This window comes from Delphinapterus leucas, chromosome 16 (genome assembly GCF_059928025.1).
Source record: "Delphinapterus leucas isolate spDelLeu-1000000601 "Yukka" chromosome 16, BTC_Dleu_Yukka2, whole genome shotgun sequence".
Taxonomy (NCBI): Eukaryota; Metazoa; Chordata; class Mammalia; order Artiodactyla; family Monodontidae; genus Delphinapterus; species Delphinapterus leucas.
This window is the reverse complement of record NC_143144.1, coordinates 49276190-49299509: the sequence shown is the minus strand read 5'-3', so window position 1 is coordinate 49299509 and position 23320 is coordinate 49276190. Positions and strand designations below refer to the sequence as shown.

General features: G+C 35.3%; 1 protein-coding gene across 1 annotated transcript in view; it reads left to right on the top strand.

Annotated features, from left to right (window-relative positions):
* Positions 1 to 23320, top strand: part of ATAD1 (ATPase family AAA domain containing 1) — a 54512-nt gene that overhangs the window by 11146 nt on the left and 20046 nt on the right. Inside the window, exons 3-6 of the mRNA XM_022569422.3 lie at positions 2035 to 2133; positions 3977 to 4097; positions 9058 to 9258; positions 15609 to 15715. Of these exons, the coding sequence (XP_022425130.2) occupies positions 2035 to 2133; positions 3977 to 4097; positions 9058 to 9258; positions 15609 to 15715 (528 nt within the window). The remainder of the gene's footprint in view (positions 1 to 2034; positions 2134 to 3976; positions 4098 to 9057; positions 9259 to 15608; positions 15716 to 23320) is intronic.

Below are 23320 nucleotides of genomic sequence, written 5' to 3'. Positions count from 1 at the left end.
ATGAGAATAATAATAGCTACTTCTCAGGATGGTTTCAAGGGTTGATTGTAAACCGTATCCAGCACAGTGCCAGGAATGTGGTAGGTGCTCAATAAACGTTAATTTTTTTTTCTCTTTCCTATCAATGTTATTAATGCAACCTGAAGACATTGTTAAATGGAACTCCTGTTGTGGAGAAAAGATTCTAGGTAAACTCAACTATAGCGTTTTCTGTCTCTATAAAGTAAACAACATAGTTGATAATTTTTATTTAGGAAATTCCAAATATAAATAAAGGTAGCAAGAGGCAATTGTGGCCTAGAGTAAAATTTTAAGGGCAAGTAACTAATAGAGAGAAAAGCATGGTTTCTCAAATACTGACATTTTGGACCAGATGAGGGGGGTGGGGAGGCAGAATATCCTTTGCCTTCTTGATTGTTTAGCAGCATCCCTGTCTCTGCTGACTAGATACCAGTAGCACTGCCCCACCCACCCAAGTTGTGACAACCAAAAGTATTTTCAGGCATTGCCAAATGTCCCCTAGGGGATCAAAATCACCCTTGGTTGAGAACCACTGTATTAGAGCATGGCCTAAAAAGAACACATGTGGGATGGCTTCACATTTATAGAAGAACAAAGGAAAAGAAGAGAAATTAATGCTATTATAGGTACAGAAAACAGGATACTGTTCATAGCTGACACATTTAAAGTCAGTGAAAGAGAAGATATTTGTAAGAAAGAGATAAAAGAATCTGGAAAAGGCTGCTTTATCCATTGATTCAGAGGCGTGGCTAAATAGGAAAAATGATGTGGTTCATAGCACTTTTTTAAAAAAAAAGTGTGATATTACTAGGATATGATCAACACACATCCTGATCCTCTAACCAGTCTATAACTATAATGCTGTATGATGTCATTTTTTTAAGAGTAGCAATACCCCTGACAAATAGCAAGATTATATATAATCAAAAGTATTCTAGGAAAATGTAACAACAAAAATTTAGGTAAATATGATTTACCAGAGTACCTTCATTTCTAAAACTGTTCACTTAATTGAAATTTGGATATATTATGTCTAGATTTTTAAAGACTCTTTAGTTGCTACAAACTCCAGTCATGTAACTGAGGAAACCAAGGTAATATATATGATGGTTAGAGTATAGGCTCTAGAGTTGGGACTGCCTGGATTCGTATGTTGCCTCTTCCATTTGCTAATTTTTAACCTAAGACAAATAACAGTCTGAGCTACGCTTCAGTTTCTTTTTCTGTGTTGGGGAGAAATTGTACCTACTTCATAGGATCTCTCTGAGGATTCAATGAGTTAACCCATCTACAGTATTTTGGCGTAATATTTGGCACACTCAGTAAATGTTTTACTGTTAACATTATTTTTATTTTAGTTGAAAGCTGTGTTGCTTTGCTAGAGCTTATAGCTTTAAGGCTAGTTTTGCCCAGCTCTAAAAATATATGCAAGTATACTTCTAATAGAAAATTATTTTTATTATCTCTGGTTGCCTAGCCCCAAGAATGGACTTTAAAAAGGATAGTATCTCAGAACAATTTGAAATTAGTTAGGTTGAACACCTGTTGTAGATATATGGGTAATTTGAGGAAAGTTGGGCACCAGTTTTCAGATACTCTGTCAGCTGAAGGAAAGAAACTCCAGTTGTCCATTTCTTGATAGCCTTAACTCCTCGATCTTTCATCTTGAGGCTTCATCTTCACCTGTCATGATAATCCTGCTAGGAAAGAAATCAAGTTGGACCTTAGAATCTCATTGGATCAATGAGAGGCCATGTGTATATCTCTTCGATCATGTACCCTATTTTCTCATTTCCCAAAAGCTGGTTTAAATTGCCCTGGTTTCTGTAGAGTAGACCTTCAAATCTGTTTTTACTTAAGGACTTAAGAATGGGGAAGGATGAAACAAGTGGCATAGAATATCTCTGGAAAATCTTGTATGTCTGTTCATTGCTCTTTAGACTTTGCTACATGTTACGGAGTGCCAGTGTCTAAATATCAAACTAAAGGAGGTTGCTTGTTTTTCCTTTCTAGGCAGAAAAATTAATGAAGCAAATCGGTGTGAAAAATGTGAAGCTTTCAGAATATGAAATGAGTATTGCTGCTCATCTAGTAGACCCTCTTAACATGCATGTAGGTATCTTTAATCTTACTTAATATCTTTTTTGTCTAGCATTTTGTATCAAGAGTCCCAAAGACCATGACCAGGTTTGATGATTCTCTAGGAGGAATCACAGGATTCAGTGTAGTCATACTCCTGGATATAATTTATTACAACAAAAGGATACAAGGCAAAATTAGCAAAGAAAGAGGGGTGTGGGATGAAGTCTGGAGGAAGTCAGGCACCAGCTTCCAAGAGTCTTCTAGTGAAGTCACACAGGGTGCACTTAATTCTTTCAGCAACAGGTTATGAGAACACCTGTCAAATGCTATCTACCAAAGAAGCTCATCAGAGACTTAGGGCCCAGGGTTTTAATTGGGACTGGTCACATAGACTGCATCTTCCTAACATGTGTCAAAATTCTAGACTCCCATAAGCAAAACATGTATCCACCATAAACCATAGTGTTTGCACAAACAGTTTAGGCACAGTGAGCTGTTCTCATCAGGAAAATGGAGGAAACTCTCCTGAAATCTAAGTATCTCCCATACTCCAGCCAGGGGCTAGCCTTGCAAGCAGGACTTTCCAAGGGTAATCGTCTCGGGCCTGCTATGTTAACTTTTTTTGTGCACATTTGTTTAGTTAAACCTGTACTTTTATATATTCACCTTTGTGGCATATAAAATTACTGCTTTAAGTCATGTGGATATTTGACTTGGAGTTCAAATCTAGATTTTTTTATAAGGTATGAGAGACAACACAAGATTCTGAATCCCAGTTTTTCCATTTATGGCTTTGGTAAATTATTTTCTCTTTGAGTTTCAGTTCCCTCATGTATAATCCAGGGACAATGTAATACCTGCTCTACCTACTTCTAAAGGATTATTTTGAGCATCAGATTAATGTAATTTATAAACTCTAAAATCCTCTGTGAATATTTTGTAGCAATAGGTGTAAATAAATAGAGTGAAATATGATATCCTTATCTCCAAATCTAGGAAATAAAAATCTACAATGTCTATTAATATCTGTGTGCACAGAGACGTACATGCCTTCCCAGAATTAATCCTCTGTTTGAAATGAACTCAGTTCTTTGTTATAGCTACAAGTGAAAGTCAGTGATGATTTTTTCAGATCTGGCTGCGCTTTTTCACTTTTTTTTTTTTATGGTGGAAAATAAATTTGTTGTAAATATTGCTTCCAAACAGCCCCACCTCCAGCCCCTTTACTCTTCCAAATTAAAGCTAGGTTGTTTTTGTTTGTTTTTCAGGTCTTTTTCAGTTAGTTTATCCAGTGCCTACCCCCCAAAAAAATTTTTTAAGCTGAGTCAGAAGGCTTTAAAATACACAAGCTGTTATCAGTTTTGAAAAAATGTATCCCCGTTTACTCTCTATAAAGATATAAGACAAGCTTTGACACAGTTTACTTTTAATTAGTAAAATTCAGAAGCCCAGTTTGGTGAGTATAAGCCTTATTTCTAAATTCATTCTTATTATGTTTGACAGCATCATCTGTGAATTAGGCCACTCAGCTAGTGCTGAACTGTCTGTCAGAGCTGGCTCTCATTCTTCTTGGCAGAGTATTTCCTCATCTTAATGGAGTGAGGTCAGCTTATTAGATCCCAAAACTCAGAGTTTTGAGTGTTGGACCTAGGGCCTTTTTTTTTTTTTTTTTTGGAATAGGTAGTTGACTATTAAATTTCAGCTCATGGTAGTTTAATAATTTCAGTATTGCTTAAAAGTACTTATATTAATATATCATTTTAAACTTTTATTATTTAGGTATAATTAAGGCTTACCATTTGGGGGGATTCTTTTTTACTTTGGTGAACATACATTAGCTGTAAAACTTCAAGCTGACCTTAACTTTTACCAGGTTACTTGGAGTGATATAGCAGGTTTGGATGATGTCATTACGGATCTGAAAGACACAGTCATCTTACCTATCAAAAAGAAGCATTTGTTTGAAAATTCCAGGCTTTTGCAGCCTCCAAAAGGTATGGTAAAACTATATTTGCTAAAGCATTAAAAATCTGGAACACATGGAAACTTTCTGCCATTATAGAACTGGTGTTTTTGAAGATGGGTTTTCAAGAGACTGCTGAGATCCAGTGAACTGTTTTATAAATAATAGTTTTTAAATAATTGCTTATTCTTCAGCTTCCAAATTTAGGTAAAGTTTTTCCCCATAGTTACATATCAAAATAATCCCTTTATTTCAAATTCATTTTTATCACTTACAAGAAAATGAAATTAGGGAAATAGAGGATAAAAAAAGATTCAAAGTAACAGTATGGGTTTTTGTCTTCAAGATAAGACTTCTGGTTGTTTCATGATTCTAGTGATTTTTTTTCCTCTTGGTAATTTTATTTTAGATTGCAGTGGTAGTTTTTTGTTTGGTTTTGTTTTTAAGGAAATAGTGAACTACAGATGAACTAGAAATTAAATACTACTTATTTTTAAGGGAAACATTTTCTTATTCCTAGTTAGTGATTACTTCAAAAGCCTTGGAACTCAAGAATTGAAAGTATTTATAACTACATCCTTAAATATAATACTTTTATTATTGGCCATTCATATATTGATCATGTTTAAGACTTGTTAAAGGTGATTCAAATGTAGCTTACATGATAATTGACAGTGAGATCTGTAGAAGTGTGTTGCCATGGCTTTCAAATACAAACGCTGTAGCGTAGCTTATTTAGTAGAAGCTTCTAGTAGAAGCTTCTCTTTATTGTATTGCCATGTAGTAGAAACTTCTCTTTATTGTATTGCCAAAACTAGAGAGGTTGCTAGTCAAGACTGAAATCAAATTATTAGACAAGTGCATTTCTCAGAAAAGGATCTTTAGAAATAACATGTATAAGTTGTAGTTTATAATCTTACTAATTTTGCAGCTATATCAAAAAGTGCATTAATTTATATTTCAAAGGTGATTGAAGCCAATAACTGTACATTTTTATGAAGTAGAAAATTTTTGTTTCTGGTATATAGAGGCTGACAGTTACCACCAAAAATGGCATTCTCTTTTTGTTAACTAAAACAACAAATCTGTTTTTTATGTATTTTACTTTCTGAAACAACAGAGCTACTTTTTTTCTAACAAGAAGCATTTACTCTATTGTGATTTAAAAAGAAATTTTTTTCCCCCAAAGAAAATTTCAAATGGTTTATCTGAGCCCAGATCAAGAGTAAGGCAAATGTTGGATTACTGAGTTCTTCAGTACCCTCTTGCAGGTTGTTTATAGTGTGAACAAGAAAGAACTTTTGTCAATTTTTATGTCTCATTTTCACAATGTTAATGAATTTAGGAAATTTTTTTATGCTGTTAGAGAAAGCTTTTCTCATCAGTGATGGCTTAGGCCAGGTAACTGGGTGACTTCACCAGTTGGACTTGGTTTAAAGCCCCAATTAGCATAGCAGATACCAAATTATGAGGGAGTACTTTAACAGCCTTATGTAAATCTGCTTTTTATTTAAAAGCATTATCTAAAACTGAAGGTGGTTCCTATGTGTATTTAAATTTTTTTTTAAGTTACATGAGTATTTCCTTATTATGTGATCTAAAAGTTTTACTATTTGAGCTTTTTCAGCTTTGCATTTTTGGAAAATTTTTTTACCAAGAACAAAAGTTTGAAAAATCATTGATTTACTTTTTGACCCCCAACATAAATTGGATATTGGTGTACAGAAGCAGAGTATACAATCAGTTGCGTACCATACTTTTTCCATTTGGGAACTGGAAATAGGTTACGTAGCTTAGACTCATTGCTTTATTGCCAATTTTATGTTTTCCTTAGTTCATTGCTGTCTAAGCTGAAATTGATCACTGCCTCACAGACTATAGAAAGTTAATTTGAGAATGATTTGTTATGTCATGAATGTGTGACACATGATAATCATACTTAGTAACGTATAAAGATATGGTGTCACTTATTGGTTACAAGAACATGCCAAAATACTGATGGTTGCATTAAAAAATGTAACCCTTTCTTCCCCCCAAACATTTAAAAATTTACAATAGCTAAAATTCCATTTGAGGGACTTCCCTGGTGGTCCAGTGGTTAAGACCCCATGCTCCCAATGCAGGGGGCCTGGGTTCGAACTCTGATCAGGGAACTAGATCCCGCCTGCCACAACTAAGAGCCCTGGCACAGCCAAATAAATATTAAAAAAAAAAAAAAAAAAAAAATTAAAAAAAAAATCCATTTGAATGCTGTATGGTCCTTCTATAAAATCTGAATTCAGTAATCATTATTTTGGCACATAACTTTTATGCTTGTGAATGTCATCATACTCCATGTTTTGATGCATTCTTTAAAATGTAGATAAGAAATATACGTTTTGAAAGATGGACTTTCTGAGGTCGTAAAGGCCTATAACTTCCCCCCCCTCCCCCCAGTACTCTGTATTTAAGTAGTTTTACAGATATTTATTTTTCCACCATTTGGACAAATTTTTTATTAAACCTTGAAAGTAAATAAACTAGTCCGAAAAAGGAAGAAAGAAAAGTTGGTCACTAATAAGATAATATATTTTTCACTAATGAGGATTATCTCAAATTTGGATTTGTTTGTCCCAATACTTCTTTTCTTCCTCATCCTAAATCTTTATTTACATGCAGTACTTAGGAAGTGAAGCCTTTGTCCAAAACATCCATCTTAAAGAGGGGTTTGAATTTTTAAGTCTCTACAAAGCACAAAATAATAAACACGTTTTTAATTCTGTTGAAAATGGTTGTAAAAGTATCAGACTAAGTTCTAAAAACTAGTTAAAATGTTATAAAACTAATAATTAAAGCTAAATGCCTCACATTCATTTGCAGAACCACTCGTTTATCTTCATAAATATTAACGTGGTGGACTCCACTTCAACAAAGGATATAGAAAACGTGCCATTTTCAAATAATATTATTGCTGTACTTACTGATAAAGTATCAGATGGGACAACATGGATCTTAGTGAAGCTTAAGATACATACAGAAATGGGGATTAAACAGTTGAATAAATAATTTTAAAGCTAACATTTATGTAATTACCACCCAGGTCAAGAAGTGAACATTGATTGTTCCTCATGTGAACCTTATCTGTCACAGCTCCATCCTCCAGAAGATTATGAAATCCAGAAGTTTTCATTGCATGTTAAATTTTTAGACATTAGTAAATAACTGCTCAATTAATAATACTAATTATAATCCCTGAAATAATTAGAAAAACTTAATCCTACTAGGAGGTACCAAAACTAAACTATTAGGAATAAAATATTCAAACTGATAAATGAATACTTTGAAACAAATCTGACAGTCTGAGAGTATTCCATGTGTTTATGAAGTGATGGTGTAGCTGCAAAGTCAACAAAATATGAGGACTTTTGCATCATTAGTTCTAAAAACCTGAGATTCAAGTAATACATATTAAAAGTTTGCTAGTAGACCTGCATTCCATGTTAAATTATATGATCAAAATAATAAATGTAATAATTCCATATGTTATCCCATATGTTTTCAGCTTCACTTGAATTCGATGGCATTAGACTATATTCTGTATTGTTCACATGAGCCATCTAAAAGTGTCAGTAGAAGGTTCAAATTTAACTGACTTAACTGAACTTTTAGTACCTAAATGAACGTAATTAAAAAATGCAAGGACTCCTTGACAAAATTAACATACACTGGCAGTGCTTATGGATTTAAAATTTTAAATCAGCTTTAGAAGGGTTTAATTTAAAATGATTAAACATGAGTTAGTTGAATCTTGAAGAATTATTAAGACCACTAGAAATATCTATGTGTGCTTGAGGAGGAGTTTGAACATTATTTTGAAATGTTTGGCACGAAAAAAATTTGGTAGGTTATAGAACCAAGCTCAAGTTTCTCATTTTTTAAAAAATGTAAGTTTGGCGGGGGGAGGTTTATATAAAGTACTTACTTTTCTTCCCTTATATTTTGTTTTTTATTTTTATTACATAATAGGAGTATTTTGTATAACTCCAGATTCTCTCCATTTTAACCCCAGCATGCTGCCTAAATTGTATTTATTTATTTGGTCATGGTGTGTGGGATCTTAACTCCCCAACCAGGGATGGAACCCAGGCCCCAGCAGTAAAGCACTGAGTTCTAACCACTGGACCGCCAGGGAATTCCCAATGTTGTCATTCTTTAAGTGCTATTACATGAGAAAAGTCGAGAAGCTCTAGATTAAGGAAATATTTAAAGAAGTTTTCAGATGATGATTTTTGTCAGCCCTGTCTGTAAATGACCTGTAGTCAGGGCCATAATTTTAGTATTATATTAACTTAGAAAATGCTACCTCATTTTAGATGAAAAACAGTTGGTGATGATTCCCCAAATTTCTCAAGACCTCAGTCTGTTTAGATCTTTTATATATTAAAAGACTTACCTTAAATTGCATTTAGCAGCAAATTGCTGTCAGTGGAGACTCTAGGTTAATAATATAGTTTTATTCCTAGGAAATTAAAACAGGAGTGACTGGTGATTTCTTTTTAAGAAAAGATCATTATCTTAAGTCTCTGAGCAATAGCAAAACAGTGTTTTCTACAGTCTATTTTGAAGTTGTTCATTTTCTCTGGGCTGTTGTCATTGTGCTATAGGGCTCTTAGCTTGTGAAGGGGAAGGGCATTAGACGATTTTATTTGTCAACGACTGATCAAGAGGTGTGAGTTTGGATGTCAAGATGATTGTCTTTAATATCCTGAACCGGACCATTTCATGAAGGGAGGAAGCACAAGGGTGCTATAATCCCAAATACATGTCATCACTAACACAAACTTAGAATATAACACCTTCCTTTCTACTATAAGAAAAGATTAATAAAAATGGAAGTGAATATTGCGAAAAAGTTTCATGTGGACAGAATTAATATTATGTTGATTTTCCCATAAACTAGCAAATATCTCTTTCTCTTAAAGGAAATAATAACATAACATGTTAATTTTCAGGTGTACTTCTCTATGGGCCTCCAGGCTGTGGTAAAACGTTGATTGCCAAGGCTACAGCCAAAGAAGCAGGTTGTCGATTTATTAACCTTCAGCCTTCAACACTGACAGATAAGTGGTATGGAGAATCTCAGAAACTGGCTGCTGCTGTTTTCTCCCTTGCCATAAAGCTACAGCCTTCCATCATCTTTATAGACGAAATAGGTATGCTATGTTTTTAAACAGTATGCAGTGGGCTTTCGTGTACATGTTTCCTCATGCATATGTTTGTCCAGGGTAGATACCTAGAGGTTGAACCGTTAGGTTGTGTGATGTGTCCATCTTCAACCTCACTAGGATTACCAGTTCTTCAAAGTGATTATACCCGTTTACACTCTCACCAGTATACAGTTTGTTTCCCTACATACTCCCCCAAAACTTATCTTTTCAGGCACTGTCATTAATTTTTGTCAACTTAAAGAGCAAAAATTATGTCATCATTGTTTTGTGTTTCCCTGCTTACTAGTAAATTTGTGCATCTTTTAACATGTTGACTAGCCATTTAGGTTTCCTTGCTTGTAAATTGCCGGTTTTTCTTTGGGGTTATTTGCAGTTTTCTTAGTAATTCTTTGATGATGTTTTATTATGATTGCAAATATTTTCTAGACTGGCTTATCTTTTCACTTCATGATAGTTTCTTTTATGGAGATTTAGATTTAAATGTAGTTACATTTATCAGTTTTTTTCCTTTATGGCTTATACTTCTTGTGTCTGGTTTACAAATCCCTTCACTACCTCCATAAATACTCCTTTTTAAAATATATAACGTGAAGTAGGAATCTAGTTTAATTCCTTGCCATATGGACAGTCAGCTTATAAATAGATCATCTTTCTCTGTATGTCATGACTTTTATATTAGTGGGCTTTTTCTCTATTTTATGGATCATCTATATTTTTATTATAATTTATATAATAATAAAGCTACAGTAATTAAAACTGTAGCTTTGAATAAATTTACTATTATAATTATATGTAATATGATAAGCTATATAGAAATATATATAAAGATAGGTATAGATATAAAGTATTTTGGTTAACTTGTTTGCCTTGTGTATCTTTCTCATCAATTTATTCCATTTATTTTGGATTTTTGCTTTGACTTTTGCACAAAGGAGCATATAGCTGGATTTTTAAAACTTTTAATCTGAGGCTCTTTAACCAGGAGCTGTGGTCGGTTTGCTTTCATTTTGATAGCTTATATATTTAGATTTATTTCTACCACATAACTGTGTGCTTTTTATGGATATTTACCAATCTAGTGGACTTTTGCACTTTTTTAATTCCCTTTTCCCTCGCACAGGTTTAGAAGTTATGTACAGTTGACCCTTGAACAACAGGTTTGAATGGGTCCACTTATACGTGGATTTTTCTCAACAGTAAAAACTCTTTTATCACCACATGAACAGCAGCTACGGAGGAACCGTGTATATAGAGGGCCAACTGTAAATTATATGTGGATTTTGGACTATGGAAAGGCTCAGCGCCCATAATTCATACCTTCTTCAAGTGTCAACTGTATTCTTTTTCTTTTAGCATACATTTAGCACAGCTACTTGTCTTAAAAGTCTAGGCTAATTATTTCTCGCATCTTCCCCAATAATACAGGGACCTTAGAACTCTTGGATACTAATCATTCCTCTCATCTCTTATATGTTTTTGTTAACAGTTTCTCTTGTTTTTTACTTTTCCATATTGTTATTTTTATACTGGCAGTGCTTGTTTAGAGATCCACTTTGCCAGTTACTTTGCTCACTATTACTTCTTGCACCTGCCTTTTCTGGATTTAATTTCCTTCTTACTGAAGTCTGTCAAAATTCTTTCAGCAATGATTGTGAGTACAGTGAGTTGTCTTTGTGTGAAAATGTGTTGACTCTGTTTTTATTGTTAAATGATACAGAATTATTTTCTTTCAGCATTTTAAAGCCAAAAGTTTGTTGTCTACCAGTCTTTCTCGTCGCTTTTGAGAATTCTGCTTATAGCCTAATATTTCTTTGTAATTAATCTATCTTTTCTCTCTAGTTGCTATTGAATATTGCAAGACTTCTGTTTTATTATATATATATTTTTTCTTCAACTCTCTACTTAATTTTGAGTCATTTCCATAGTTGTAACATCTAGTTCTCTACCATATTTCGTCAGTTCTAAAACATACAGTTTTATTTTAGTTTTTTACATTTTAACATCCCTGAAATTGGGATAGCATGTTATAATTTAATTGGCAGTAGTTAAAAATTTTTGTCGATACATAAAATAATGGTGAAACTCAAAAGTCAGTCAGTCATTGAGTAAGTAATAAAAAGCGATTCTTTGCTTGGCTGTGTTCAGTCTTGCAACAATTGGGTTTGTATTCTGCCAATCATATTTGAATTTTAGAAGTTCTGTTTATTTTTCAAATTTATCTATTTTCACTATAACTTGCTCTTCTGTTAAAATTTCAATCCCTTTTATGTCTTCAAAATTTTAAACTTTTTTTTTTGTGGTACGAGGGCCTCTCACTGTTGTGGCCTCTCCCGTTGCGGAGCACAGGCTCCGGACCTGCAGGCTCAGCGGCCATGGCTCACAGGCTTAGCCGCTCCGAGGCATGTGGGATCTTCCCGGACCAGGGCACGAACCCGTGTCCCCTGCATCAGCAGGCGGATTCTCAACCACTGCTCCACCGGGAAGCCCACATACTATTTTTATATAGTTCTTTGGATTGTTCTGTTTGAAATTTTACTTCTTTATATTGTTAACTCTCTTTCATAGTGATTTGTTTCCGTGTGTCATTTCTAACTCTAGATTGCTTAGGACTTGCTTTTATATGAGAATTCTGTGTTGCCTAAAATAATCCAGAGTAGTTTTTCTGTCTTCCACTTAGAGGCTTTAGGCTCTAATTTCTCGATGTTCCTAAACTGAATGACAGTTTGAATTTAGACTTCAGGCCTGAGAGAGAGCCCCTGTGATCTTGGTTTTTAATTTTTCAGGGGGGACATATTTCCCTCCAGAGCCCAGGCCAAGACAGACAAGCGTCCTTAACTCCCTGTAGTGGTGAGCGGAAATTTTTTTCTTGTCTGTACTTTCTGTGAGTGTACATCCTTTTGGGCATCTCGGCTTCAGCATGGATATTAACACCAAAGCAGAACCTCCTGATGCTACCCATGCATACCTGTTGTGTACACAAACACACACACAAACAGTGGCATAATCATCTCAAAATCTCACCATTCTTTTTTTCAGTTCTCTCTTTTCCTGATATCCAGGATTTTTTTTCTATCCTTCTTGCAATCTCAGATATTCTGTAACCTTTTTTTTTAATTACTAAACTATTTTTTAGAACAGTTTTAAGTTTACAGAAGACTTGAGCAAAAAGTACAGAGTTCCCATATCCCCCCCCACACACACAGTTTCCCTGTTATCAATACTTTGTGTTAATGTGATATATTTGTTATAATTAATGAACCATTATTGGTATGTTATTAATAACTAAAGTCCATAGTTTATATTAAGGTTCATTCTGTGTTGTACAGTTCTGTGGTCTTTGACAAATGCATAGTATCATGTATATACTCTTACAATATCAGGCAGCATAGTTTCACCACCCTAAAAATCCCCTGTGCTCTACCTGTTCATCCCTCTCAAACTCCTCCCTCCCAAACTCCTAGCTGCACTGTCTCTGTTGTTTTGCCTTTTACAGAATATCATACAGTTGGAATCAGGTAACATGTAGCTTTCTCAGACTGGCTTCTTTCACTTAGCAATATGCATTTGTTTCCTCCATTATCTTTTTATGGCTTGGTAGCTCATTTCTTTATATTGCTGAATCATATTCCATTGTATGGTTGTACCACAGTTTGTTTATCCATTCATCTATTAAAGGACCTCTTGGTTGCTTCCAGTTTTGTGCAATTATGAGTAAAGCTGCTAACAACAGAGATATGCAGGATTTTGTGTGGACTTAAGTTTCTAACTCAGCTGGGTAAATACCTAGGAGCTCAATTGCTGGATTGTATGGTAAATCTGTGTTTAACTTTGTAAGAAACTACCAAATGTATTTCAGAGTGGCTATTTGCACTTAAAAGTTCCACCAGCAGTTCTACCATTTTGCAGTTCTACCAGCAGTAAATGAGAGGTCCTGTTTCTCCACTCCTCTCCAGCACTTGGTATTACCAATTTTTTGGATTTTAGCTATCCTAATAAGTGTGTAGTGGTGTCTCGTTTTAATTTGCACTTCCCCAGTGACGTATATTGTTGAGCATCTTTTTTTTCATATGCTTATTTGCCATCTGTATATCTTCTTTGGTGGGGTCTCTGTTCATATCTTTTGCTCATTTTTTTTTTTTTTGAAGGTGGATTTTTTTTTTTAATTAATTTATTTTTGGCTGTGTTGGGTCTTCGTTTCTGTGCGAGGGCTTTCTCTAATTGCAGCGAGTGGGGGCCACTCTGCATCGTGGTGTGCGGGCCTCTCACTGTCATGGCCTCTCTTGTTGCGGAGCACAGGCTCCAGATGCGCAGGCTCAGTAGTTGTGGCTCACGGGCCTAGTTGTTCTGTGGCATCTTCCCAGACCAGGGCTCGAACCCGTGTCCCCTGCATTGGCAGGCAGATTCTCAACCACTGCGCCACCTGGGAAGCCCTTTTGCTCATTTTTTAACTGGGTTGTTTTCTTGTTGAATTTTAAGAGTTCTTTGTATATTTTGGATACAAGTCCTTTATCAGATATGTTTTTATACAATAAATATTTTTTTCCAGTCTGTGGCTTATCTTTTCTCTTAATAATGTCTTCCACAGGGCAGGAATTTTATTTTTAATAAACTCTGACTTACACATTTTTTTCTTGGATGGATTGTGCTTTTGGTGTTGTATGTAAAAGTTCATCACCAAACCCAGGGTTCCCTAAATTTTCTCCTGTATTATCTTCATAAGTTTTATAGCTTTTTGTTTTACATTTAGGTCTGTGTTCTGTTTTGAGTTTTGTGAAATGTATAAGGTCTGTGTCCAGGTCTGTTTTTTTGCATATGGATGTCCGATTGTTCTAGCACTATTTATCAGATATGCGTTAACTTTAAAAAAAAATCTTATTCAGTCTTTTTGTCAGTGTTTACATACATGTCTTTTTCCACTGTCTTCAGCATTCTGAGCTTTTATATTCAGTGTGTCTCGTGTAAGCAGTATACAGTTGGGTTTTGTGTTTTTTTAATCCAGTCTAATATCTTAAACAGGTAATTGCATACTCTAGACCATTTACATTTAATGTAACTACTGATATAGTTAGGTTATTTGTACTTTGATCCAGCATTTTAAGTTTTTCATATTATTTTAAGCAGCCATCTTGCCAGACCACTTCTTAGAAATGAAGATAATTTAAGAATAATTAATAGCAGAATTATGGTAGTTAAGTAGGCAGCTGAATTTACACAATTTATCTTTAAAAAATAAGCAATTTTAAAATGACTAGATTTTATACATCCAGAATAAATGGGTACATTTATTGTACATGGTACAACAATGGTACATATTGTACACGATTAGAACTATAAAAGAAAATACAGGATATGTGTTTGCCATCACAAAACTATCATGTCACAGTAATGTGTTTTTGCTGTAATTACTTTGTAAAAAAATTTTTCGTTTTTTAAAGCTTGGACCCAGCACATTAAAAAGCATTTTCATGTCACTTGCATGTATGATTGACAGACTTCCAAGTTTTAGTTTTAATGTTGAAATGTGAAAGTTATTGAGAAATGCCGGTGATTTGAAGGGATACAAGACAAAACATTTGAAACAAGATTGTACTGGAAAATATAGGATTTGTTTTTATTGTCTTTTTTTCATTTTTAGGATATACCACCTTTCAGTCCTTTCGTTCTAGACGGAAAATATTTTCCCCCTTCTAAAAGTATTTCATGTTCATTATAGATAATTTGGAAGACAGAAAAGAATTCAAGAGAAAATTAAGATTGTCCATCAGTATCACTGAGAGATAACCAAAGTTATTAGCATTTTGGTGTATTTCATTAAAGGTTTTTTTACCCTGTATAACGTATATGTACATGCATGCCAGCATGTATGTTTTAAACCATTTCCTGTCCTATATTTTCCCACTTAACAGTGTTTTGAGATTTTCCAGTATCATTTTTATTTATTACCAGGAAAAATGTATGAGGAAAAAGGATGTGATCCCATAATTAAGAACACATAGGATGCAGAGAACCTGGAAAGTTAGGACCAAAGCACACAGACTTTTGCTCTAAGACACTACATGATCCTTTTTTAGCCTCTCAGCACTAGATCCTTTACTTCTTTTATATATGTTGGTATGAATGTATTTTTAGGAAAGAAATGAGGATTGTGAATTGATTGTTTTAATTTGCTGGATAATTTGTCAAAGTAGTTATATCAGAGTAATGTATGAAAAGGCATATTTGAACCCTTTTCTTTGTAATCTTTCATAAAATTTTCAGCTTTTAATTAACGATTTGAAATTATGTAAAGAGTAATTTATTACTGATTTGTAAGGTTAAGGATTTTTTTCTTCTAGACTCCTTTCTACGAAACCGTTCAAGTTCTGACCATGAAGCTACAGCCATGATGAAAGCTCAGTTTATGAGTCTCTGGGATGGATTGGATACTGATCACAGCTGCCAGGTATTTGAAAGTAGTCTGCTTTAATTTGTGTTATTCTTGGTGGTGGTGTTAATAGAAAATTTGGCTGCTTGTTAAGCTTATTTACAGAATTATTTTTCATAGCTTATACTTACCAATAAATGATGAGAATCTGAAAGAATATGGTTTGTGTATATCTTCATCCATTTTGAGGGCTTTGTAATTAATAAAATGTTAAAAAGATTTCCCAAATGCTCAAAACAAATACAAGAATAAGAGAGAAAACCAGGGTATTAGAACCATCTATGTCAAGGAAAAGGAAGTGACAAGTGGCTATGAGTATTCTGTACATTTCGTTTGACTCTTATCATAAATCCTTATAGTCTTTACTCTCAGTTCTTATGTCACTTTTAAAATATATATATATAGTCGTGTGTATATGTTAATCCCAAACTCCTCATTTATCCCTCTCTCCCACCTTTCCCCTTTGGTAACCATAAGTTTGTTTTCTATGTCTGTGAGTCTGTTTCTGTTTTGTAAGTTCATTTGTATCATTTTTTTAGATTCCACATATAAGTGATATCATGTGATATTTGTCATTCTCTGTCTGAATTACTTCACTTAATATGATAACCTCTAGGACCATCCATATTGCTGCAAATGGCATTATTTTATTCCTTTTTGTGTCTGAATAATATTCCACTGTATATATGTACCACATCTTCTTTGTCCATTCATGTGTCAGTGGGCATTTAGGTTGCTTCCATGTCTTGGCTGTTGTAAATTGTCCTGCTGTGACCTTTGGGGTGAATATATCTTTTCGAATTATGGTTTTCTCCAGATACATGCCCAGGAGTGGGATTGCTGGATCCTATGGTACCTCTATTTTTAGTTTTTAAAGGAACCTCCATACTGTTCTCCATAGTGGCTGTACCAATTTACATTCCCACCAACAATGTAGGAAGATTCCCTTTTCTCCAAACCCTCTCCAGCATTTATTTTTTGTACACTTTTTAATGATGGCCATTCTGACTGGTGTAAAGTGATACCTCATTGTAGTTTCAATTTTCATTTTTCTAATAATTAGCGATCTTGAGCATCTTTTCATGAGCTTTTTGACCATCTATATGTCTTCTTTGAAGAAATGTCTATTTAGGTCTTATGCCCATCTTTTGATTGGGTTGTGTGTTTTTTTGATGTTGAGCTGCATGAGCTGTTTGTAATATTTTGGAAATTAATAGTTAGATCCCATGTGTTTATTTTTGTTTTTATTTTCATTACTCTAGGAGGTAGATCCAAAAAGATCTTGCGCAATTTATATCAAAGAGTTTACCTCTAAGAATTTTATAGTATATGGTCTTACATCTGGGTCTTTAAGCCTTTTTTTTTTTTTAATTAATTTTTACTGGAGTATAGTTGCTTTACAATGTTGTGTTAGTTTCTACTGTACAGCAAAATGAATCAGCTATACATATACATATATCCTCTCTTTTTTAGATTTCCTTCTCATTTAGGTCACCACAGTGCATTAAGTAGAGTTCTCTGTTCTATACAGTATGTTCTCATTAGTTGTCTATTTAATACGTAGTATCATAGTGTATAGTGTCAATCCCAGTCTCCCAATTCCTCCCATCCCCCCTTTCCCCATTGATATCCAAACATTTATTCTCTACGTCTGTGTCTCTATTTCTGCTATGCATATGAGATCATCTATACCATTTTTCTAGATTCCACATATATGCGTTAATATATGATATTTGTTTTTCTCTTTCTGACTTACTTCACTCTGTATGACACTCTCTGGGTCCATCCACGTCTCTACAAATGACTCAATTTCTTTCCTTTTTATGGCTGAGTAATATTCCATTGTATATATGTACCACATCTTCTTTATCCATTCCTCTGTTGATGGACGTGTAGGTTGCTTCCATGTCCTGGCTACTGTAAATAGTGCTGCTGTGAACATTGGGGTGCATGTCTTTTTGAATTATGGTTTTCTCTGGGTATATGCTCAGTAGTGGGATGGCTGGGTCATATGGTAGTTCTATTTTTAGTTTTTTAAGAAACCTCCATACTGTTTTCCATGGTGGCTGTATCAGTTTACATTCCCACCAACAATGCGTGAGGATTCCCTTTTCTCCACACCCTCTCCAACATTTATTGTTTGTAGATTTTTTGATGATGGCCGTTCTGACCAGTGTGAGGTGATACCTCATTGTAGTTTTGCATTTCTCTGATAATTAGTGATGTTGAACATCTTTTCATGTGTTTGTTGGTCATCCATGTGTCTTCTTTGGAGAAATGTCTATTTAGGTCTTCCACCCAATTTTTTGATGGGTTGTTTGTTTTTTTGATATTGAGCTGCATGAGCTGTTTGTATATTTTGGAGATTAATCCTTTGTCAGTTGCTTCATTTGCAAATATTTTCTCCCATTCTGAGGGTTGTCTTTTTGTCTCATTTATGGTTTCCTTTGCTGTGAAAAGCTTTTAAGTTTCATTAGGTCCCATTTATTTTTGTTTTTATTTCCATTTCTCTAGGAGGTGGGTCAAAAAGGATCTTGCTGTTATTTATGTCATAGAGTGTTTTTCCTATGTTTTCCTCTAAGAGTTTTATAGTGTCTGGCCTTACATTTAGGTCTTTAATCCATTTTGAGTTTATTTTTGTGTATGGTGTTAGGGAGTGTTCTAATTTCATACTTTTACATGTAGCTGTCCAGTTTTCCCAGCACCACTTATTGAAGAGACTTTTTCTCCATTGTGTATTCTTGCCTCCTTTATCAAAAATAAGGTGACTGTATGTGTGTGGGTTTATCTCTGGGCTTTCTATCCTGTTCCATTGATCTATATTTCTGTTTTTGTGCCAGTACCATACTGTCTTGATTACTGTAGCTTTGTAGTATAGTCTGAAGTCTGGGCGCCTGATTCTTCCAGGTCCGTTTTTCTTTCTCAAATTGCTTTGGCTATTTGGGGTCTTTTGTGTTTCCATACAAATTGTGAAATTTTTTCTTCTAGTTCTGTGAAAAATGCCATTGGTAGTTTGATAGGGATTACATTGAATCTGTAGATTGCTTTGGGTAGTATAGTCATTTTCACAATATTGATTCTTCCAATCCAAGAACATGGTACATCTCTCCATCTGTTTGTATCATCTTTAATTTCTTTCATCAGTGTCTTATAGTTTTCTGCATACAGGTCTTTTGTCTCCTTAGGTAGGTTTATTCCTAGGTATTTTATTCTTTTTGTTGTAGTGATAAGTGGTAGTGTTTCCTTAATTCCTCTTTCAGGTTTTTCATCATTAGTATATAGAAATGCAAGAGATTTCTGTACATTGATTTTGTATCCTGCTACTCCACCAGATTCATTGATTAGCTCTAGTAGTTTTCTGGTAGCATCTTTAGGATTCTCTATGTATAGTATCATGTCATCTTCAAACAGTGACAGCTTTACTTCTTTTCCAATTTGGATTCCTTTTATTTCCTTTTCTTCTCTGATTGCTGTGACTAAGAGTTCCAAACTATGTTGAGTAATAGTGGTGAGAGTGGGCAATCTTGTCTTGTTCCTGATCTTAGAGGAAATGGTTTCAGTTTTTCACCACTGAGAATGATGTTGGCTGTGAGTGTGTCATATATGGCCTTTATTATGTTGAGGTAGTTTCCCTCTATGCCTACTTTCTGGAGACTTTATTATAAATGGGTGTTGAATTTTATCAAAAGCTTTTTCTGCATCTGCTGAGATGATCATGTGGTTTTTATCCTTCACTTTGTTAATATGGTGTATCACATTGACTGATTTGCATATATTGAAGAATCCTTGGATTCATGGGATAAACCTCACTTAATCATGGTGTATGATCCTTTTAATATGCTTTTGGATTCTGTTTGCTAGTATTTTGTTGAGGATTTTTGCATCAGAGATATTTGCCTGTAGTTTTCTTTTTTTGTGACATCTTTGTCTGGTTTTGGTATCAGGGTGATGGTGGCCTTGTAGAATGAGTTTCAGAGTGTTCCTCCCTCTGCTATATTTTGGAAGAGTTTGAGAAGGATAGGTGGGCTGTTGTTTGTTAGAAGATTTTTAATCACAGTTTCAATTTCAGTGCTTGTGATTGGTCTCTTTATATTTTCTATTTCTTCCTGGTTCATTCTCGGAAGGTTGTGCTTTTTGAGAATTTGTACATTTCTTCCAGGTTGTCCATTTTATTGGCCTACAGTTGCTTGTAGTAATCTCTCATGATCCTTTGTGTTTCTGCAGTGTCAGTTGTTACTTCTCCTTTTTCATTTCTAGTTCTGTTGATTTGAGTCTTCTTCCTTTTTTTCTTGATGAGTCTGGCTAATGGTTTATCGTTTATCTTCTCAAAGAACCAGCTTTTAATTTTATTGATCTTTGCTATGTTTCCTTCATTTCATTTTCATTTATTTCTGATCTGATCTTTATGATTTCTTTCCTTCTGCTTACTTTGGGGGTATTTTTGTTCTTCTTTCTGTAATTGCTTTAGGTGTAAGGTTAGGTTGTTTATGAGATTTTTCTTGTTTCTTGAGGTATGATTGTATTGCTATAAACTTCCCTCTTAGAACTGCTTTTCCTGCATCCCATAGGTTTTGGGTCTTCGTGTTTTCATTGTCATTTGTTTCTAGGTATTTTTTGATTTCCTCTCTGATTTCTTCAGTTATTCCTTGGTTATTTAGTAGCATGTTGTTTAGCCTCCATGTGTTTGTATTTTTTACAGTTTTTTTTTCCTGTAATTGATATCTAGTCTCACAGCGTTGTGGTCAGAAAAGATACTTGATATGATTTCACTTTTCTTAAATTTACCAAGGCTTGGTTTGTGACCCAAGATATGGTCTATCCTTGAGAATGTTCCATGAGCACTTGAGAAGAAAGTGTATTCTGTTGTTTCTGGATGGAATGTCCTATAAATAAATATCAATTAAGTCCATCTTGTTTAATGTGTCATTTAAAGCTTGTGCTTCCTTATTTAGTTTCATTTTAGGATGATCTGTCCATTGGTAAAGTGGCATGTTAAAAGTCCCCGACTATTATTGTATTACTGTCACTCTCTCCTTTCATGGCTTTTAACATTTGCCGTATATATTGAGGTTCTCCTATGTTGGTTGCATATATATTTACCATTATTATATCTTTTTCTTGGATTGATCCCTTGATCATTATGCAGTGTCCTTCCTTGTCTCTTGTAACAGTCTTTATTTTAAAGTCTGTTTTGTCTGATATGAGTATCACTACTCCAGCTTTCTTTTTTTTTTTTTTTTTTTTTTGTGGTACGTGGCCCTCTCACTGTTGTGGTCTCTCCCGTTGCGGAGCACAGGCTCTGGACATGCAGGCTCAGCGGCCATGGCTCACGGGCCTAGCCGCTCCACGGCATGTGGGATCCTCCCAGACCGGGGCATGAACCCGTGTCCCCTGCATCGGCAGGCAGACTCTCAACCACTGCTCCACCAGGGAAGCCCTCCAGCTTTCTTTTGATTTCAATTTGCATGGAATATCTTTTTCCATTCTCTCACTTTCAGTCTGTACGTGTCCCTCAATCTGAAGTGGGTCACTTGTAGACAGTATATATGTGGGTCTTTGTTTTGTATCCGTTCAGCCAGCCTATGTCTTTTGGTTGGAGCATTTAATACATTTTCATTTAAGGTAATTATTGATATGAATGTTCTTATTGCCATTGGGTTAATTGTTTTGGATTTGTTTTTGCAGTTTTCCTCTTTTGTTCTCTTGTGATTTGATGACTATGTTTAGTGTTGTGTTTGGATTCCTTTTTCTTTTTTTGTATGTATATCTATTGTTGGTTTTTGGTTTGCAGTTACCATGAGGTTTTGATATACCGGTCTGATATACCAGTCTATATATATATATATATATATATATATATATGATTGTTTTAAGTTGCTGGTCTCAAGTTCAAATGCATTTACAGTATCGTGCTTTTGTACTCTCCTCACAATTGCTGGTTTTGATATCATATCCGCATGTGGATGACTTTCTACCTTTACTGTATGTTTGCCTTTACCAGTGAGCTTCCATTCATAATTTTCTTGTTTCCAGTTGTGGGCTTTAGCATTTGTTGTAAAGCTGGTTTGGTGATGCTGAATTCTCTTAGCTTTTGAGTGTCCATAAAGCTTTTGATTTTTCTGTCAAATCGAATGAGAGTCTTGCTGGGTAGAGTATTCTTGGTTGTAGGTTTTTTCCTTTCATCACTTTAAAAATATCACGCCACTCCACTCCATTGTGGCCTACAGAGTTTTTGCTGAAAAATCAGCTCATTACCTTATGGGGATTCCCTTGTATGTTATTTGTTTTTTCCTGTTGTTTTTAATATTTTCTCTGTCTTTAATTTTTTCAACTTTATTACTATGTGTCTTGTCATGTTCCTCCTTGGGTTTATTCTTCATGGGACTCTGCGCTTCCTGGACTTGAGTGACTGTTTCCTGTCCCACGTTAGGGAATTTTTCGGCTATGATCTATTCAAATATTATCTCAGGCCCTTTCTCTCTTTCCTCCTTCTGGGACCCCTGTAATGTGAATGTTAGTGTGTTTAATGTTGTTCCATTGGTCTCTTAAGCTGTCTTCCTTTCTTTTCATTCTTTTTTCCTTATTGTGTTCCACAGCAGTGATTTCCACCATTCTGTCTTCCAGGTCAGTTATCTGTTCTTCTGCCTCAGTTATTTTGCTGTTGATTCTTTCTAGTGTATTTTTCATTTCGGTTATTGTATTCTTCAACTCTGTTTCTTTGTTCTTTATATCTTCTAGCTCTTTGTTAAGCATTTCTTGTATCTTTTCAGTCTGCGCCTCCATTCTTTTCCCGAGATCATGGATCATCTTTACTATCATTACTCTGAATTCTTTTTCGGGTAGATTGCCTATCTCCACTTCACTTAGTTGTTCTTCTGGGGTTTTATCTTGTTCCTTCATCTGGAACATATTTCTCTGCCGTCTTATTTTGTCTTAACTTTCTGTGTTTGTGGTCTCCATTCCGCAGGCTGCAGTGTTGTAGTTCCTCTTGCTTCTGGTGTCTGTCCCCTGGTGGATGAGGCTGGTCTAGAGACTTGTGCAGGCTTCCTGGTGGGAGGGACTTGTGCCTGCCCACTGGAGATTGGAGCTGGGTCGTGTCCCTCTGGTGGGCAGGGCCGTGTCACGGGGTGCATTTAGAGGTGGCTGTGGTCTCAGGAAGACTTTAGGCAGCCTGTCTGCTGATGGGTGGGGCTGTGCTCCAGCCCTGTTGGTTGTTTGGCCTGAGGCGTTCCAGCACTGGATCCTACAGTGGGGCCTCATCTTGATGTCAAAATGGCAGACTTCCGGAGAGCTCATGCCAATGAATACTCCCTAGTACCTCTGCCACCAGTGTCCTTGTCCCCACAGTGAGCCACAGCCGCCACCCTGCCTCCCCAGGAGACCCTCCAAGACCAGCACGTAGGTCTTCTCCAGGCTCCTGTGAAGTCACTGCTTTTTCGCTGGGTCCTGGTACACACAGGACCTTGAGTGTGCCCTCCATGCATGGAGTTCCTGTAATCAAGCCCCACTGGCCTTCAAAGCCAAATGCTCTGGGGGCTCCTCCTGCTGATGCCAGACCCCCAGTCTGGGCAGCCTGATGTGGGACTCAGAACTCTCACTCCTGTGGGAGAACTTCTGCAACAT